Source organism: Venturia canescens, chromosome 2, assembly GCF_019457755.1.
Source record: "Venturia canescens isolate UGA chromosome 2, ASM1945775v1, whole genome shotgun sequence".
NCBI classification, from domain to species: Eukaryota; Metazoa; Arthropoda; class Insecta; order Hymenoptera; family Ichneumonidae; genus Venturia; species Venturia canescens.
In genome coordinates this window covers 2,060,441-2,074,863 of record NC_057422.1, presented here as the reverse complement: position 1 = coordinate 2,074,863, position 14,423 = coordinate 2,060,441, and the positions used below count along the sequence as shown (strand labels likewise).

At 41.9% G+C, this 14,423-nt stretch overlaps 1 protein-coding gene across 1 annotated transcript in view; it reads right to left on the bottom strand.

The window, feature by feature from the left end:
• Positions 1–11,768, bottom strand: part of LOC122407097 (nucleolysin TIAR) — a 610,998-nt gene extending 599,230 nt beyond the window's left edge. Inside the window, exons 1-3 of the mRNA XM_043413083.1 lie at positions 11,725–11,768; positions 11,409–11,631; positions 6,801–6,897 (exon numbers count right to left, since the gene is read on the bottom strand). Of these exons, the coding sequence (XP_043269018.1) occupies positions 6,801–6,897; positions 11,409–11,455 (144 nt within the window). The 5' untranslated portion in view covers positions 11,456–11,631; positions 11,725–11,768. The remainder of the gene's footprint in view (positions 1–6,800; positions 6,898–11,408; positions 11,632–11,724) is intronic.
• Positions 11,769–14,423: the final 2,655 nt, after the last annotated feature.

Here is a 14,423-nt window from a genome sequence, read left to right as displayed (position 1 = left end):
TATTCCCGAGTGAGAGTGAAAATTACCCGGGCATTGATCGCTCGTTAGATCAAATGAGCATCTTTTCGATCAATCGTATCTGACATAATGATTACGATTAATTCACTCGAAACTGCATCTCATTTCAAGACTATAATTATACGAGAGTAAAAATCGTGTTTCCGTGTCCCAACGACGAAAAAACAAGGAAGACATCAATGGGAACTGAGACACGCGATATGGAAAGGATAATTTCACTTTTTTTAATTACTGATTAAAAAAAAAAACTGTAAAAAACTACGAAAGGCACTGAGGAACGAAACTCGTTAGTTAAACCGCAAATTTGTTGTTGGACCAACAAATCGTGGTAAACGCAACGACATTTGTTGAGAAAATCGAAGTTTTCGTCGTAGAACAATATCTACTGGCCAGCCTTTTGAGTCTTCGAATAAATCAAACTTTCGTCCAAATTTGAGCCTTTTGGCACTTCTCACCGAACTTGCCGCGCGTTCGTTATTATTCCGTAGAAAGTTTTTGGCGTCGTGTCAAGACGAGATGAAAAAATGACCAGTTTCATCGTTTTTAATTAACCAAAAAGAAAAGCAAACGATCGAGAAGCCGACGAAGGCGTGGGTCGTAACCGTGATCGTGAGTCCTAGCGGCATTCAAGGCCGTCGAATAAACTGGAATAACCGCGCCGCAAGGTAAAAAAATGTGGGTCCCTCTCACGATTGTTGACTCGCGCTTGTAACGGAGAGGAAAGTTTCGACGAAACCTACCGAACTTCTGGCCGATCGAATAAACATATGCTTAGTATGTGTGTATACACACTATTTTGTTTGGACAGCGTTAGTTTTTGCGAGGCTTTCGAACCTGCCTGCGACTCGGTACATTAATCCTTAAAAAAGTCTTTCTCTTTCTCCGCAGGACCTTAATGAAACCAAGCATTGAGATTCCTGATCCTCATTGATACGAAACTCGTTATGAAAAACTTTTTCAGTCGTAGAAAATCTTGGCGTAGAAATGCCCGGAATTTGGCTTACGAGGGGAGAAGGGAATTTTAATTCGAGAGTATTATTTTTATGAGGACACTTTCCGAGATTCGGCAACGATATTTTAAAGAACGTATACAATAAAACGATTGTTTTTCAACGTTTCTAAGATACACGAATGAGAAATAACGGTGAAAACAATTGCTCGAAGTAAATGGATAAGCGTGAAGGTACATTTCCTCTCGGAATTCATCCAAGATTGGAAGATTGAAATCTTTGTAAACGCACAGAGCAATCGAGAGACAAAATCGCCGCAAATGGCATTAGAAATCAGGAGATTCGGTGCGGTGAAAACAGCAATTTGATAATAGCGTCGATATCTAAAATTCACTTCCGTACTGCCGTTGGAAAGAAATGGTTAAAGTACTTCAGCCGTTCGATAAAATACGGTGAAGGTCCACTTTTTTTGCGATCAATGAAAGTTTAAGGTGCCCTGATAACGATAAGCACAGTTCCGGGGTCTCTTACGGGGCAAAATTTTGAATTATTTCATTTACAATTTTGAGTTTTTAACACGGTGGCCTATGGGAGAACTCACAATAATATTAATTGTGAAAAAATTGTGTTTGAGCTTTGGAAAAGTTTATATCGTGAAGAAAATTCATCACAGATTCCATTTCTTTAAAATAAAACATTGCCTTGAGGGGCTTTAAAGAAAGAAAACATGAAAAAACTTTAGTTTTTGACGTGTCGAAAGCGCATATCAGTCATTGTTGGACTGCTGGTAACAGCTGATTAAACTTTGGGCAAAGTCAGGAATCGCAGGAATTTCATCAAATTTTGAGACTGACTCACGTGCTTTCATTCGTCTGGTAGCTTCGCTTTTTGTAACGAATTGACCATTTGTTTTTCTTGATGCAATTACACCGATAAAAACTTTCTTTCGCAAGATAAAAATGTTCCCTAAGTTAGGTGTATTTAAAGTACGGGACTCAATCATTAACTACTCAAGTTGAAGTACAAGTTTTATCTTTTATGATATTTTAAAAGCATTTTATTACATTCTTGTGATAAAAACATTATGAATGTAAGTATTTATTAATTTTATTAATAATTTAGACTTCAATTAAATCGACACAAATTAGTTGCTTGTTTGACTAGTCATAGAATGGTCGAACTACTTTAAATGAAAATGCAGCAGTTCGTAAAGCATCGAGGAGTTCCGTATCGTTTTAGTTGGCCTTCCGAAGGTCCGAAGTACGAACGAACGTTCGTTCTGGTGCTTAATTAGAGGAGAAAACGATTAGCGAGAAGTGTAAAAAAAAAGAAATGTTAAATCATAAATCAAGAGGAGTTAGGATTAGAGCGCGTGTTATCCAGCAATCTACATATCAAAATACTCGGAATTCTCTCGACGCTGCTGCTTCGCGTGGGCACATCTCACAAAAGAATTTCATCGTGAGAGCAATAAAAAAGTGAAAGGGTATAAAATATAGCTGGAGGGCAGGGAGGAGGAGGGAGAAAAGTGACAAGTCCGTGGAAGAAGCCCTTTCAGTCGCTTCGAGAGTGCGACGAGAGTCAAGGGCCCTTGACAATGCCACGGGGGAGGAGAAAACTCGGCATTTATTTATGAACTATTTGCGGTCGCGAACGATTTATGAAGTGAATCGGAAAACTATAGAGGCGCGATGCAACGGCTGCTCGATCCTCGCTCTCTTTCTCTCTCTCCTTCGATTCTCCAGATATACCCAAGAGCGAGATGATAACGAGCACCGCGAGAGAGAAACCGATAGAAAGAACAAAAGAACCCAAATGGATAAAGAACCAAAGAAGGATGGAAATTCGAAAATAAAACAACACGAGCGATGCAAATATGTACGAGGCGTTTCACGTGCATCTTTCTGTCCTCGAACCTTCGCTATACCCTCAATTCGTAAGAATTATTAACCTCATTATCCGGAGTTGAAAAGTAATCGATACGTTTTTTTATCCAATCTTCTATTCAATGTACATGAGTGGAAGATTTTTTTTCATTTTCCTCATTGTTTTTCGATTAAGGTAGATCATGCCCGTAGAATCGTATTTCATGGGTGCTTAAATTCCATCGATTTTTATTCCCTAACTAAAGATATAATCACTTCAAATTAATGACAGCGTTATTAATTCGAAATTGTATATAAATTTTTTCAACTTATCTTTTCGGAATGAAATCACAAGCCAATTAATCAATCGGCGATCCATCACTGACTGGACCCAAAATTTCATTCGTCCCTGGCCAAAATACTATAGATTTTATCTCAAAAATCGCATTAGAGAGCGCAAAGGGAAATGGATCAAGAGAAAAGTGTTAATAAAAAGACAGAAGGCTAGGACAGAAATGGACCGAGCCAAGAAGAAAGAAAATGCCGAAATAAGCAAATGTGAGGTTACGAGTGCTCATTACGAATTTCGCTAAATCTTTATCGTAATATACTTTATTATTAGTAAGACAATCGTCTCGATTTTTTTGCCAGACCTTCATTAAATACTTCATTATTATTGTGTACTTTTTCATAAATTTCGTGAGAGGCGTTCATTCGTTATATGGAAAGATAAACGATTTTTTACGCACAGTCCTGTGTATTTTTCTTCATATTTGAACACGTTTATCTAAATAACCGATAAGACGAAACCTTTAAAATTTGAGATGCGTGACAGTCGACTGCCCACTGAAACTCTGTATAAATTTCAAGACTTTCTTAAGAAAATCGTTTCGTGCATGAACTAGCTTAATTGCTCCAGAACTTTGGATCCATCAGAATACCAAAAAGTCGCTCTCTCCCTTAATTTTTATAAATTTGAGAAAATGGTGAAACTCAGTAGCCGAACGTTCCAACAAAATTTGTTTTTATTATAAAAAATAATTTTCGATCTTCCGGATATTGTTTTGCCTCCCCGTCCCGCATGGAACTCTGTTTCTCGTCATCATTCTGTACGGTTATTGAAACAAAAAATAAGAGCGTGAGCAAAAAAAAAGAATGAAAAAACGCGATGAATGGTGGGAAAACACTGAAGAATTTAGTGAGAATAAAATGCATAAATACATTTCAATGATTTCTCACAAAAAACTATCAATCGAAGATTAGTATAAGTGAAAAATAGTGGGTATTTTGGAACGTAACTTTCACATGGAACGCCTCATATACATATGAAAATATTTGTCTGCTCTGACCCTCTTTTCAGCTCGCATCGACACCTACAGCCAGCAGAAAGTCGGACTCCGAGGCCCCAGGGAACGCCGATTACGCCCATCCGTTTGTCGGCAGTTTTTCTCGCGTATATATCTCAAAGCCCATTAGTAGTGTAGGAGAAACAGAGCCGCAGAGGCCGCTCGGCAACCACTGGTGCTTCCTCTTATCCCCAGAGGAAAGAGGAAGAGAGAAAGAGGACAAAAGAGTAAGAGAGAAAAGAAGGGAAGAGGGAGAGGCAGCGTCTTCGTGTTTCACTCCGCAGACGCCGGTCTCTCTTCTTCTGGCCCAGCTCCAAATCTACTCTACAAGCTTTTTCTATTTCACCCCCTTATTTTTCCGTTCGCCTGATTTATCGTTTTATTGCGCGAAACGTGGCGCTCGCGCGCGTTTGTGGAAGCAGCCGCACACAAACGCCCTCGGCATGCCTGATCGGTACCAGGATTTCGGGCCCGCTTTTTTCCGCCGTATATATGTACACGCTCGCAAATATATAAATATAAATAAAAGGGATGAGCGAAGGTAAGAAAAGATGGGATCGAGTCCGGGCACAGGCCACCTCGTCGCAGCGGTTTAGAAGCGACCGCGCGGCGATGGGCTTGTCGTAAAGAGGGAAAGAGAGGCGCCCTCGATATAACGACCTTCCTCTGGGCACCAACTGCACCGAGATACGACCCCCAGGAAATAAAACACTCAGGCAAATCAAACGAGCCTGTGTATCGTATATCGATGGAAAACTCGCATTGTGTCGAGGCACTCAGACACTGGCGCGCACCCGCGAATATCGAAGTTGGTAGGCGAGCGTGTGCCTGTGTGCGGGGGCGTCCCTCTCGAGAAAATCCCTACAGAAACGATTTAACCTGCGTTCGTAACCGCGGCACGGTACTTTGCAAACGATATACGAAATCCGAGCTGCATCTCCGTGGCAAAAAAAGCGTTTATGGCCCCGGTATACTCGCTTCGTAGAAGAAAAAGCTTTCAATAAACGCGAGCAGAGGACTGGGGCTTGACGAGGTGAACATTTTAATGATTTTTCAATCGAATTATTCTTCGCGTTCGAACAATTTACGCGCAATTCCAACCTCGCTTTCATCCCAATCGCGGTTAGCTCAGAGAAAACCCACCGATCAAAATCATCTTCGGAAAGATCGGAAATGAGGCTGAGAAATCGAGGCGCGAAGTGAGCGAATACTCGATCCGATGCTTCATCGCCAAAGGTGAAAACGGGCGGTCGGAGGCTCCGTGGCTCCGACAATTAGAGCGCATCTCCGAGTGGATAAAATTATTTTCGAAATCTCGAATTAAAGTCTCTCGGATATCTCAGCTCAACGGAAGGCCTCGGAACTAATGGAAAAATTAACTTCATCGTCGGAAGACAATCGAATGAATAATGCACTCGAAAAACTCCGCTTTCTAGAGACTTTTAAGCGTTTCTGTTAGGAAACGCAGCAATCTTGATTACGACGCTTATCTCGAAGGCTTATTGCTTGAATATGAAATTTAAAATGAACTTGAAGACACGGATCAGGGCACAGTTTCTCACTAAGAATGCTCATCACATCGAATCGTTGGGTTCAAGGATTCAGGAAAGTTTCCAATAATTTTTTACATCGAGATACAATTTAAAATTTAATCGCTCACTAAGTGCCGTTTGAGTTTGCTGCGTTTTAGGTCTCGATCCACGCACCGCCGGCTGGCCGTAGGAAGCGAAGCACCATTTTTTAACCGGCACTCACGATCTCTCATTTTTGAGTAATTTCGTGAGCTCCTAATCGCACTACGAATGCGAGAAATCAAGTAGCGTGAAATTGGACATGAATAAAAAAGCAGACTTTGCATTTTAACGATCGAAGCCGACCGAGCCCGAAGAGGCTCAAGGCGAAGGAAGCAGCGAGTCGTGTGTGTTCGTAAGAGAAAATCGAACGGAGAGGCTGCGCAGGTGAGAATCAAAGCAGGAGCGTATTTTGACAGCGTTTTGCGTGATGGATACTCACGTGTATTCAGTGACACGTATACGTGTGAGAAACGCGATCGCGGATGCTGCTCGGTGGCGTGCGATCCGGCGAAATGAAAAGAAAAGCAATTCCCCGTTACGGCACGAAGGAGGAGAGCGACGCGTGTTTCACTGTTGAGACGCGAGTGAAAAGATGAAATGTCTTCGCGAGACAGACAAATCTCGAGGAAACGTTCCGAGAAACGAAAAGAAACATAGATTAAAGGAGTCAAAAGTTTGCGCTCGGGTTAACGTCGAAAGGAAAAGTGTATGAATCCTCCAGGATTCGCGATCGCTCCGTTAAATGCGCCGCCCGAGTACATAGAAGAGCGAAAAGTTTCAAGAACCTTTGAGACATTTTATCTCTTATCACTCGAGCCCCGCGCATTGCGACGTGTGACGTCCGTACGTCTAGCCACTTTTCCCTCGCTACCATCTCTCCGGCCACTTTTTGACTGTTTTGAGAAGACGAGACTTGCCCAAATTTTCAAGATAAACGAGAAAGCCACCTTTTCGACTTTTCGCTCTCGAGATCCAGCGCACGATATTCCACTCCAAATTTAACAGACACGCGCGCTAAACCATGCCCATTCATTCTTGCTTCCTTACCTCTCTGATGATCTTGCAGCCCTTGACATTCCCGATCTGGGAGAAGAGCGTGCACAAAAGATCCTCTGAAACACTCGCGTCCAAATTACCGACGTATCTGTAAAAAATTAATAAAACGAGGTTATAAATTGATCTGAAATTCTCGTTACTTAAAAAAATTCCTAGATATTTTAAACACATTTTACATCTATTATAATCAAAAGGACATTTCTCACGATTTAACGTAAAACGTAACTCAATTTCGACGAACATTACGACCGGAGGCTGCATCCGCGAGTATAGAATTGATGCATGGAGAAATTAGCTCCGGTTGATCGAGTCAAGAAAACCGAAAATAGAATATTTGGCTAATAGAACTCGCAGTGGCGATGGTCTGCCAAAAGCCCCCAGGATACTTGAAATCCGACCAGGATCGTTTCTACCAAGAGCGGAAGTTACTTCCGCTAATAAATGAAATAGATATAAATATTTGTATCTACAGGGTGCTCTCTGTTCCAGCGAGATTAAGTCTTTAAACTTTCCATCCAAATTCGTCGAGAATGAAAATGACATATTTACCAATCGTCACGCCGAAAATCCATGTTTTTTTCAGTATTTTTAATGTTTTATTTTCTAATTAAAGGTTATTCGAATACGGAAATATTCCTTTGGATCGATTAGACTGAAAATTGCACGAATTTTATTTCGTTTCGTGGAATTGAGCACCCTCTACGTCGATCGACGATACTCTTCGGTGAAAAAACGAAAAAGGGTGCCCCACGAATTATCAGAGCCGAAGGCACGCGCGGGAGTATCGAAAAATCGGTCGCAATACAACAGGACATTGCATGCGAGAAGCACACATGGATAGCGGCCAAAAATTCACACGCATCCGTTCCCTCACGGTACTGAAACTCGCTCGAGTACGTTTTGTGTACTCGCGCACGAGGCGGAGTCCACGAGGCATGCGAAAAATGAAGGGCAGATACAAATTTTTGCTGAATATTTATAGACAGCTTCGCTATCATGGAACGAAGAAATATGAGAAAGTATGTGGAGGCAACATCACGAATATGGAGACAAAATTTCGTTTCTTGTTCTCTTAGCAACGAGAGAGATAAACTGATCGAGTTATTAATTTATGAGTTTTGATCCGGTTTAGTTTTGCAGCGAATTAAATATCTCAATTATTTATTTGATCGCATTCGAAAGCTCATGCAAATAGAAACGAGCTTCTGAACTGCAGTGGGAATTCACTATCGAATCGTCACTCGAATGACCTCGCTCAGGGTGATGATTTCCTCTCAAAGCTCACGAAACAAGAGCCCAATTAACGAAAGATTTTTAAGGCCTTGCAGCGGACGAAAAAAGGCGAATTTCTAGATTTTTTTCGACGAGAAAATAAATGTTTATGGAAAAACTGTGAACGACATTTATTAGTACATATGTTCATGTACTTGTAGAATTTTTTTCATCAAAAAATTGCTCAAAATGGCGCAACTCCAGCTGTATTCCAGTAGCACCTTTTTTGAGCATCAGTTGCGGTGGACATGATAACTAAAAAACTATTAATCCGATCGATATCAAATTTATACCACTTATTTATTATAATAATAGCTTGGGCCTGGACGAAGGATTTGTAAAAATTTTGGCGACAGTTTTAACAAAAAATTCATTTTTCGAGGTGCTCAATTTTCAGTTTTTTGTTACATTTTTTTCCAACAAAATACGAAATCCTTCGTCCAGACCTTAGCTATAAACGTATAACGTTTATTTATTATAATATTAGGTATTTTTACGAAGGTATTTTTAAAGAGAGACGGTTCCGAGATAATCGCTTTTAAAGATTTAAGTATTAGACGACCGCGCGCACCGGGCGGTTGGTTGAAATACCAATGCTACGAATCTAATGCTCCGATCTTCATAAAATTTCATGAAACCATTCTTCAGACATTGTACTTGAAGAATATCTAATAAAAAAATTGTCGATTTTTCCCCCCATCACAAGTGCACGTACGAAAAAATAAAAAAATGTTCGACTAAAATGTGATTCTATGGATCCCTCTTATTAGAACGATCGATCGAGTCTCGTCGACTCTGTTCTTCCCCTTAAGGCTGTTCAACACCGCAATAAAATTTGAGATTTAAAAATTTCAGACAAAAGGAATAAAAAGCCGTCCTAACGGTGTGTTAACTTATATAACGTCACTCCCGAAATATTCGACACATCGGTACGATGCACCTGCACGAAAACATTCGGTAGAACATGAGAGGGAGGACGGGAAAGTCTCGTTCATCAATGTCAAGGCCGGGATCGCGCGTGGCGAGCGAAAACGCCGAGTATAAATGTAGCTGCATGAGATACCAGGGCAAAGACGAATATCGTCTCGTCGACCACGCTCTCGTGTCTCTTCTCCTCGGACTAAATTCGTCAAACTGGTCTGACCCGTATTGCTACGTTCTCCAAGAGCCACGCTTTAGCTCGTTGTACTCGTAACTTATATTTTCACGTTGTAATACAGACAACCGGACACGCACCAATTCAACATGCCAAATTACCAACTTGTATGAATGGCGCGACGAATCTACGATCGTTTCTTCAACTCCTGTCACGAAAAACGTAACTTTTTTATAATCTTCTTTCAATCAGTGTCTCGGAATTCCTCATGAGAATGCTCTAAAAAAAATTAGCTTTTGGATTAATGCAGAATTGAAACCAGTTCGATGTCGAGGGCTTGATACAATTCAGAGATCGCAATTTGTCATCCGACATTGCGGGAGCCTGCAAATGGAGCCACGTGGCCATTTTGACAGTTAAGGTAGTGCACGAACGATTTTCTTAAGAAAGCCTTGAAATCTACACAGAGTTGCAACGGCTAGTCGACTGACACTCATATCACATTTTAAAGCGTTCGTCTTATTTGTTATTGAGATAAACGTGCTGCTTAAATGTGAAGAAAAATAGACAGGACTATGCGTAAAAAATCGATTATCTTTCCATATAACGAATGAACGCCTCTCACGAAATTTATGAAAAAGTACACAATAACAATGAAGTATTTAATGAAGGTCTGGCAAAAAAATCGAGACGATTGTCTTACTAATAATAAAGTATATTACGATAAAGATTTAGCGAAATTCGCAACGAGCACTCGTAACCTCACATTTGCTTATTTCGGCATTTTCTTTCTTCTTGGCTCGGTCCATTCCTGTCGTAGCCTTCTGTCTTTTTATTAACACTTTTCTCTTGATCCATTTCCCTTTGCGCTCTCTAATGCGATTTTTGAGATAAAATCTATAGTATTTTGGCCAGAGACGAATGAAATTTTGGGTCCAGTCAGTGATGGATCACCGATTGATTAATTGGCTTGTGATTTCATTCCGAAAAGATAAGTTGAAAAAATTTATATACAATTTTGAATTAATAACGCTGTCATTAATTTGAAGTGATTATATCTTTAGTTAGGGAATAAAAATCGATGGAATTTAAGATGATGGATCAGTCGGTAATCACACCTCGAATTTTTGAAATTGAAACTCTTTGACATCGTTCGTCCGATTAAAATAATAAAAATGTCATCGTACGCAGCACGATCGCAAAAATCCGATGACATTTTTATTTTTTCGATCAGACGAACGATGTGGAAAAATTTCCTTTTCAAAATTTGCAGCTATCTCTCTCGCACTCACGGTTGTGATTACCGACTGATCCATCATCTTAAGCACCCGTAAAATACGATCCTTCATTACGAATTGGGATTTCCTGTAAACGGGCTGTACGAGAATGAGCAACATTTCGAGAGAATTTTTTCCACAGGAATTGAAGCGATGATCACGAGGTTCGTACTGAAGAAAAGAATCGATACTGTTTATTCAAATTTTCCATTGGCCACGGTGTGTCGTGAGTTGTTTCGCCGCAGATTATTCAGTGCGATTAAATTTGCATTACTCCGCAATATAATTCTCGTAGGTCGCGTGTTTACGGAGCACGTGGCGGAAGAAGATCGTTGCTTCAGAGATGGATGCGCGACGAGGCAGGAGAAAAAGTTCAAGGAAAAAACTCGCGGCTGCGGGAAAGATCGGAATCGGGAAAGCCCCGGATCGTATCGACCTCGCGCGATTCATTTTTCAGTCACAGTTCTCGTACATTTGCACACCCAAACTAATCCCGGAGTTGCATCAGGTGACGAATGGCTCGCAGAAAATTTCTCGAGCGCCATTATCGTCGGACCACTCAAGAAAATCGTGGAAGAATTCCCTCCAGGAAGTTAATCGGGCCCGGAGGAAGCTCGCTCTTCTCTCCGTAAAATATTTATGGACCGCGCGTTAACTGGCAGATACGCGAAATTTATTGCAGAACGTTTAAAGAGCCGATTTCGTTGACGACGGTGCCGTGCGCGGCTCGTCCTATCGTTGCCCCACCTTTTTCGAAGGCAGACGCGACGCGATTGGCCGATGAATAAACGGCAGAAGAAGCCTCGTTACGTCTTTTACGCGAGGATATCAAATGCTACGGGAAATAAGAGTTTCAACGATATCGGCAAACGGCCCATTCTTCCCTTCCGTTTCCATTTGTTTGCCTTTAATTTCCGCTTGTTTCGCTCCTCGACAGAATTCTCTCATACTTACAGAGTCTTCGGATGAGCCGCGAGCTCATCCGCGCCAGCGGACATCATAGGCACGATCGCAGCTCTAGAAACACCGCGACAACCGAAGAACCCGGGCAAAGCACTGGCACACGGTTTAAAGCCGCGATGCACACTGCTCCCTCGAACACACGGGCCTCGTGCTCACGACAAAAACCTTACGCTCACCGCGTCAGCTCAACTTTCGTCAAGCTCTCTCGCCCTCTCTGTTACATAAAGTAATTTTATTTAAATACCACCTTTGTCAGCCCCCTCGTCTATATAAAGTTCTTCATGCACGTTCCTTCTCTAAAGCGTACGTTTAACAGAGCTCATATGCCGCTGCTTCGCGTCGCTGCGCTCGCCAGAATGCAACTCTCCGATGCACTCCGAGTGCGAATAACAGCGATCTTTCGGACCGCGTTCTCCTCGCCTTCTCTCTCGCCGAGGCTCGTGCTCGCCTCTTTCATCTTTTATACCGCGATTTACGGACAAACGAGCAGCCAAACGGAAATTATGCGATGAGAAACCCGGCGCGCGAAATCTGAATGTGGGCGTCATCAGATTAAATCCCTTTTTTGCCTCGTTAATTGTAGTTTTGGTAAGCAGCTTAGAGGAAGCAGGTCGCAGGTCACGTGGGGCATTATTGAACATACGATGCTCCCGATGGGAAAACATGCGGAGTAGCAACTTCAGCGTCGAAATTCATTAACGATAAAAAGATTATTAATCGGATTGATAATTCAACTGAATATAACTGAATTTGTTTGCTCTCGTATTAGCGTTACGGAATTCTTTTTATTTGCTTCGGGTGAGTGAAAAAATACGCTTTTCTTTGCAACGTTCGCGGGAAGCAGGCTGCTCGAAATTCCTCGGGGCGAAGGCGTTCGTTGACGGTAGCTCGTTAATCGTCCATGTAATCTCGAGATTTTAAATGTGCCTTGGAGTTTGTCTATCGCCTCGTTTATTGTTATTTTTTGCTGAATCTTCGAGAAAAGTGATAAATTAGAGCGTTTAAAATCTCAAACGGCTGTCGAGAGTGTTTGATTCATGGAAATGTAACAATTTTCTGAGGCGATTCTCATGTCCGGGGAGGCCAAGTGAAACAAAGTGTTGCCTTGCATGTTTAAAATCTCGGGATTTTCGTGCAGCGTGCTTTTTCAAACGCGGCTATTACTTTTCGCGAGAAAAGTGTTGAGTTGTTCGGCGAAAAAAATGAGTGTACCGCGCTTAAAAGGACTTTTATGAGAAATTAGTTTATTGGCTAGGGAGGGAACGACGCGAGTGAAAAGAAAAAAAGGCGAGAACGAAGCATCCAATGGACAATAATTTAGCCACGTACGTAAACTGCTTCTGAGAAAAAATACTCGTAAAGGTTGCACGAAGAGACGGTGAACAATCGTAATGTGCGGTTATTCGCGGGAGATCCGTGAGCAGATTTTTGTGGAAGAGCGCACATCCCGAGATCTCGCGCGATTTTTATTTCCTTTTTTCTCTCCGTGCGCCCGAGTGGTTTAAAGCTCTCTGTGAAAGTCTGCCAGACACTGTAAATAATTCGAAAAAATCGTAAACGTCCTGAGTTTTTTCTCCGTATAAATCACTTGGAGGACTGGCCGCGCTGTTAAAGTTCGTGACTGTAAGGAAACGACCAGCATCTTCGAGATCATCCCTTAACTCTTAGTTTTCCTTTTTCCTCTCTCGCCAACTCCCGACTTAGCCCCGAGCCCTTAGCTCTGTTTTTTTAAAAATCACTGAAATCGTTAAAAATCGATAAAATCGTGAATGAAAATTCGTGCGAATTTTTTTTTTACAAAAGCCCGGAAAATGGTCGCGCGAGCACTCGATCATAAGAGCACGAGAGGGACCGAAGAAATTCGATGACTACGCGGAGAAGAAAGTGAAAAGGTTCGTTCGAGTTTCCCGGCGACGAGTTGAGTAAAATTCATTTCGTGTTCACCCGATCGCATGTTTCATAGGAAAATAAATACGAAAGAAGCGAAGCACGGGGACGCGGACGTCAAGACTTTCGCAAGGTCCTCGTCCCCGAGTATTTTTCTCTTCGGGAGTCCTTTCGTTCTCCGTTTCTCCGGTGTATCGGCGAAAAAGTAACTTTTCTCAGGGTGATAAATCATCTTGAAATTCGCGGTGGCTGACAGCCTCGGTAGTTTTACGAGGGCTGGCACGCAAAATGCAAATGCATTGAAGAAACCCCGAGCAGGGGGTGCGAAAGAGCGACCACTGAGGAGACGCGGGGGGAGGGTTGAGCGAACGGGGTGCCGCTTGGTGCACTGCAATTAATTAGCGTTTCGTGATATAGCAGTGCATGCACCGAGCCATTTTTTCTTTTTCTAGATATTTTCTTCCTTTCATTTTTCTTTTTTATTTTCATTTTTATTTTTATATTCATGCTTTTTTTCGTCTCTACTCGTATAAAAACATGAGGAATAAGCTCCAGTCTCGTTCGACCGACCGAACCGACTGAAATTTACCGGGAGAAAGAGAGAGAGAGTTACTAAACAACCCTCGAGCGATAAGCTGACGCGATTCGACGATCCCCCACGGACACGTAATGCGACTCCGAAACGATGCAAAATAAATGAGAGCCTACTGCACGCTCTTTTGCAAATTTGTTACTGCCTTTTTTCTCTCTTGTTGCGTTTACTGTGTTTATTTCTGACTCTATTCGTTGATAGACGCTGACGAATCTATGCAAATTTGAAACGTTCCGAACACTCGCTTCCTCGTTGCTTACCGAAGTTCCGAGGGCACGAAAAACCATCGCGAATAAACGGATGTCCGATGACACGAAAGAGGAAAATTTTCAATTAGAAATCGTGGCAATGGAGATTCTGATACGGCTTTCAACATGGAAAGAGTCTTCGCTTTGCTATCGTCGTGGCATGAAAACTCGTGACAATCGCATATTTACCATTTTTATCGCTCAGAAACCTCGGAAAGTAACTCACTCCTCGTAATCGCACTTCGCTGCACACTATTTTTCGTGCAAGAATTTTTCTTT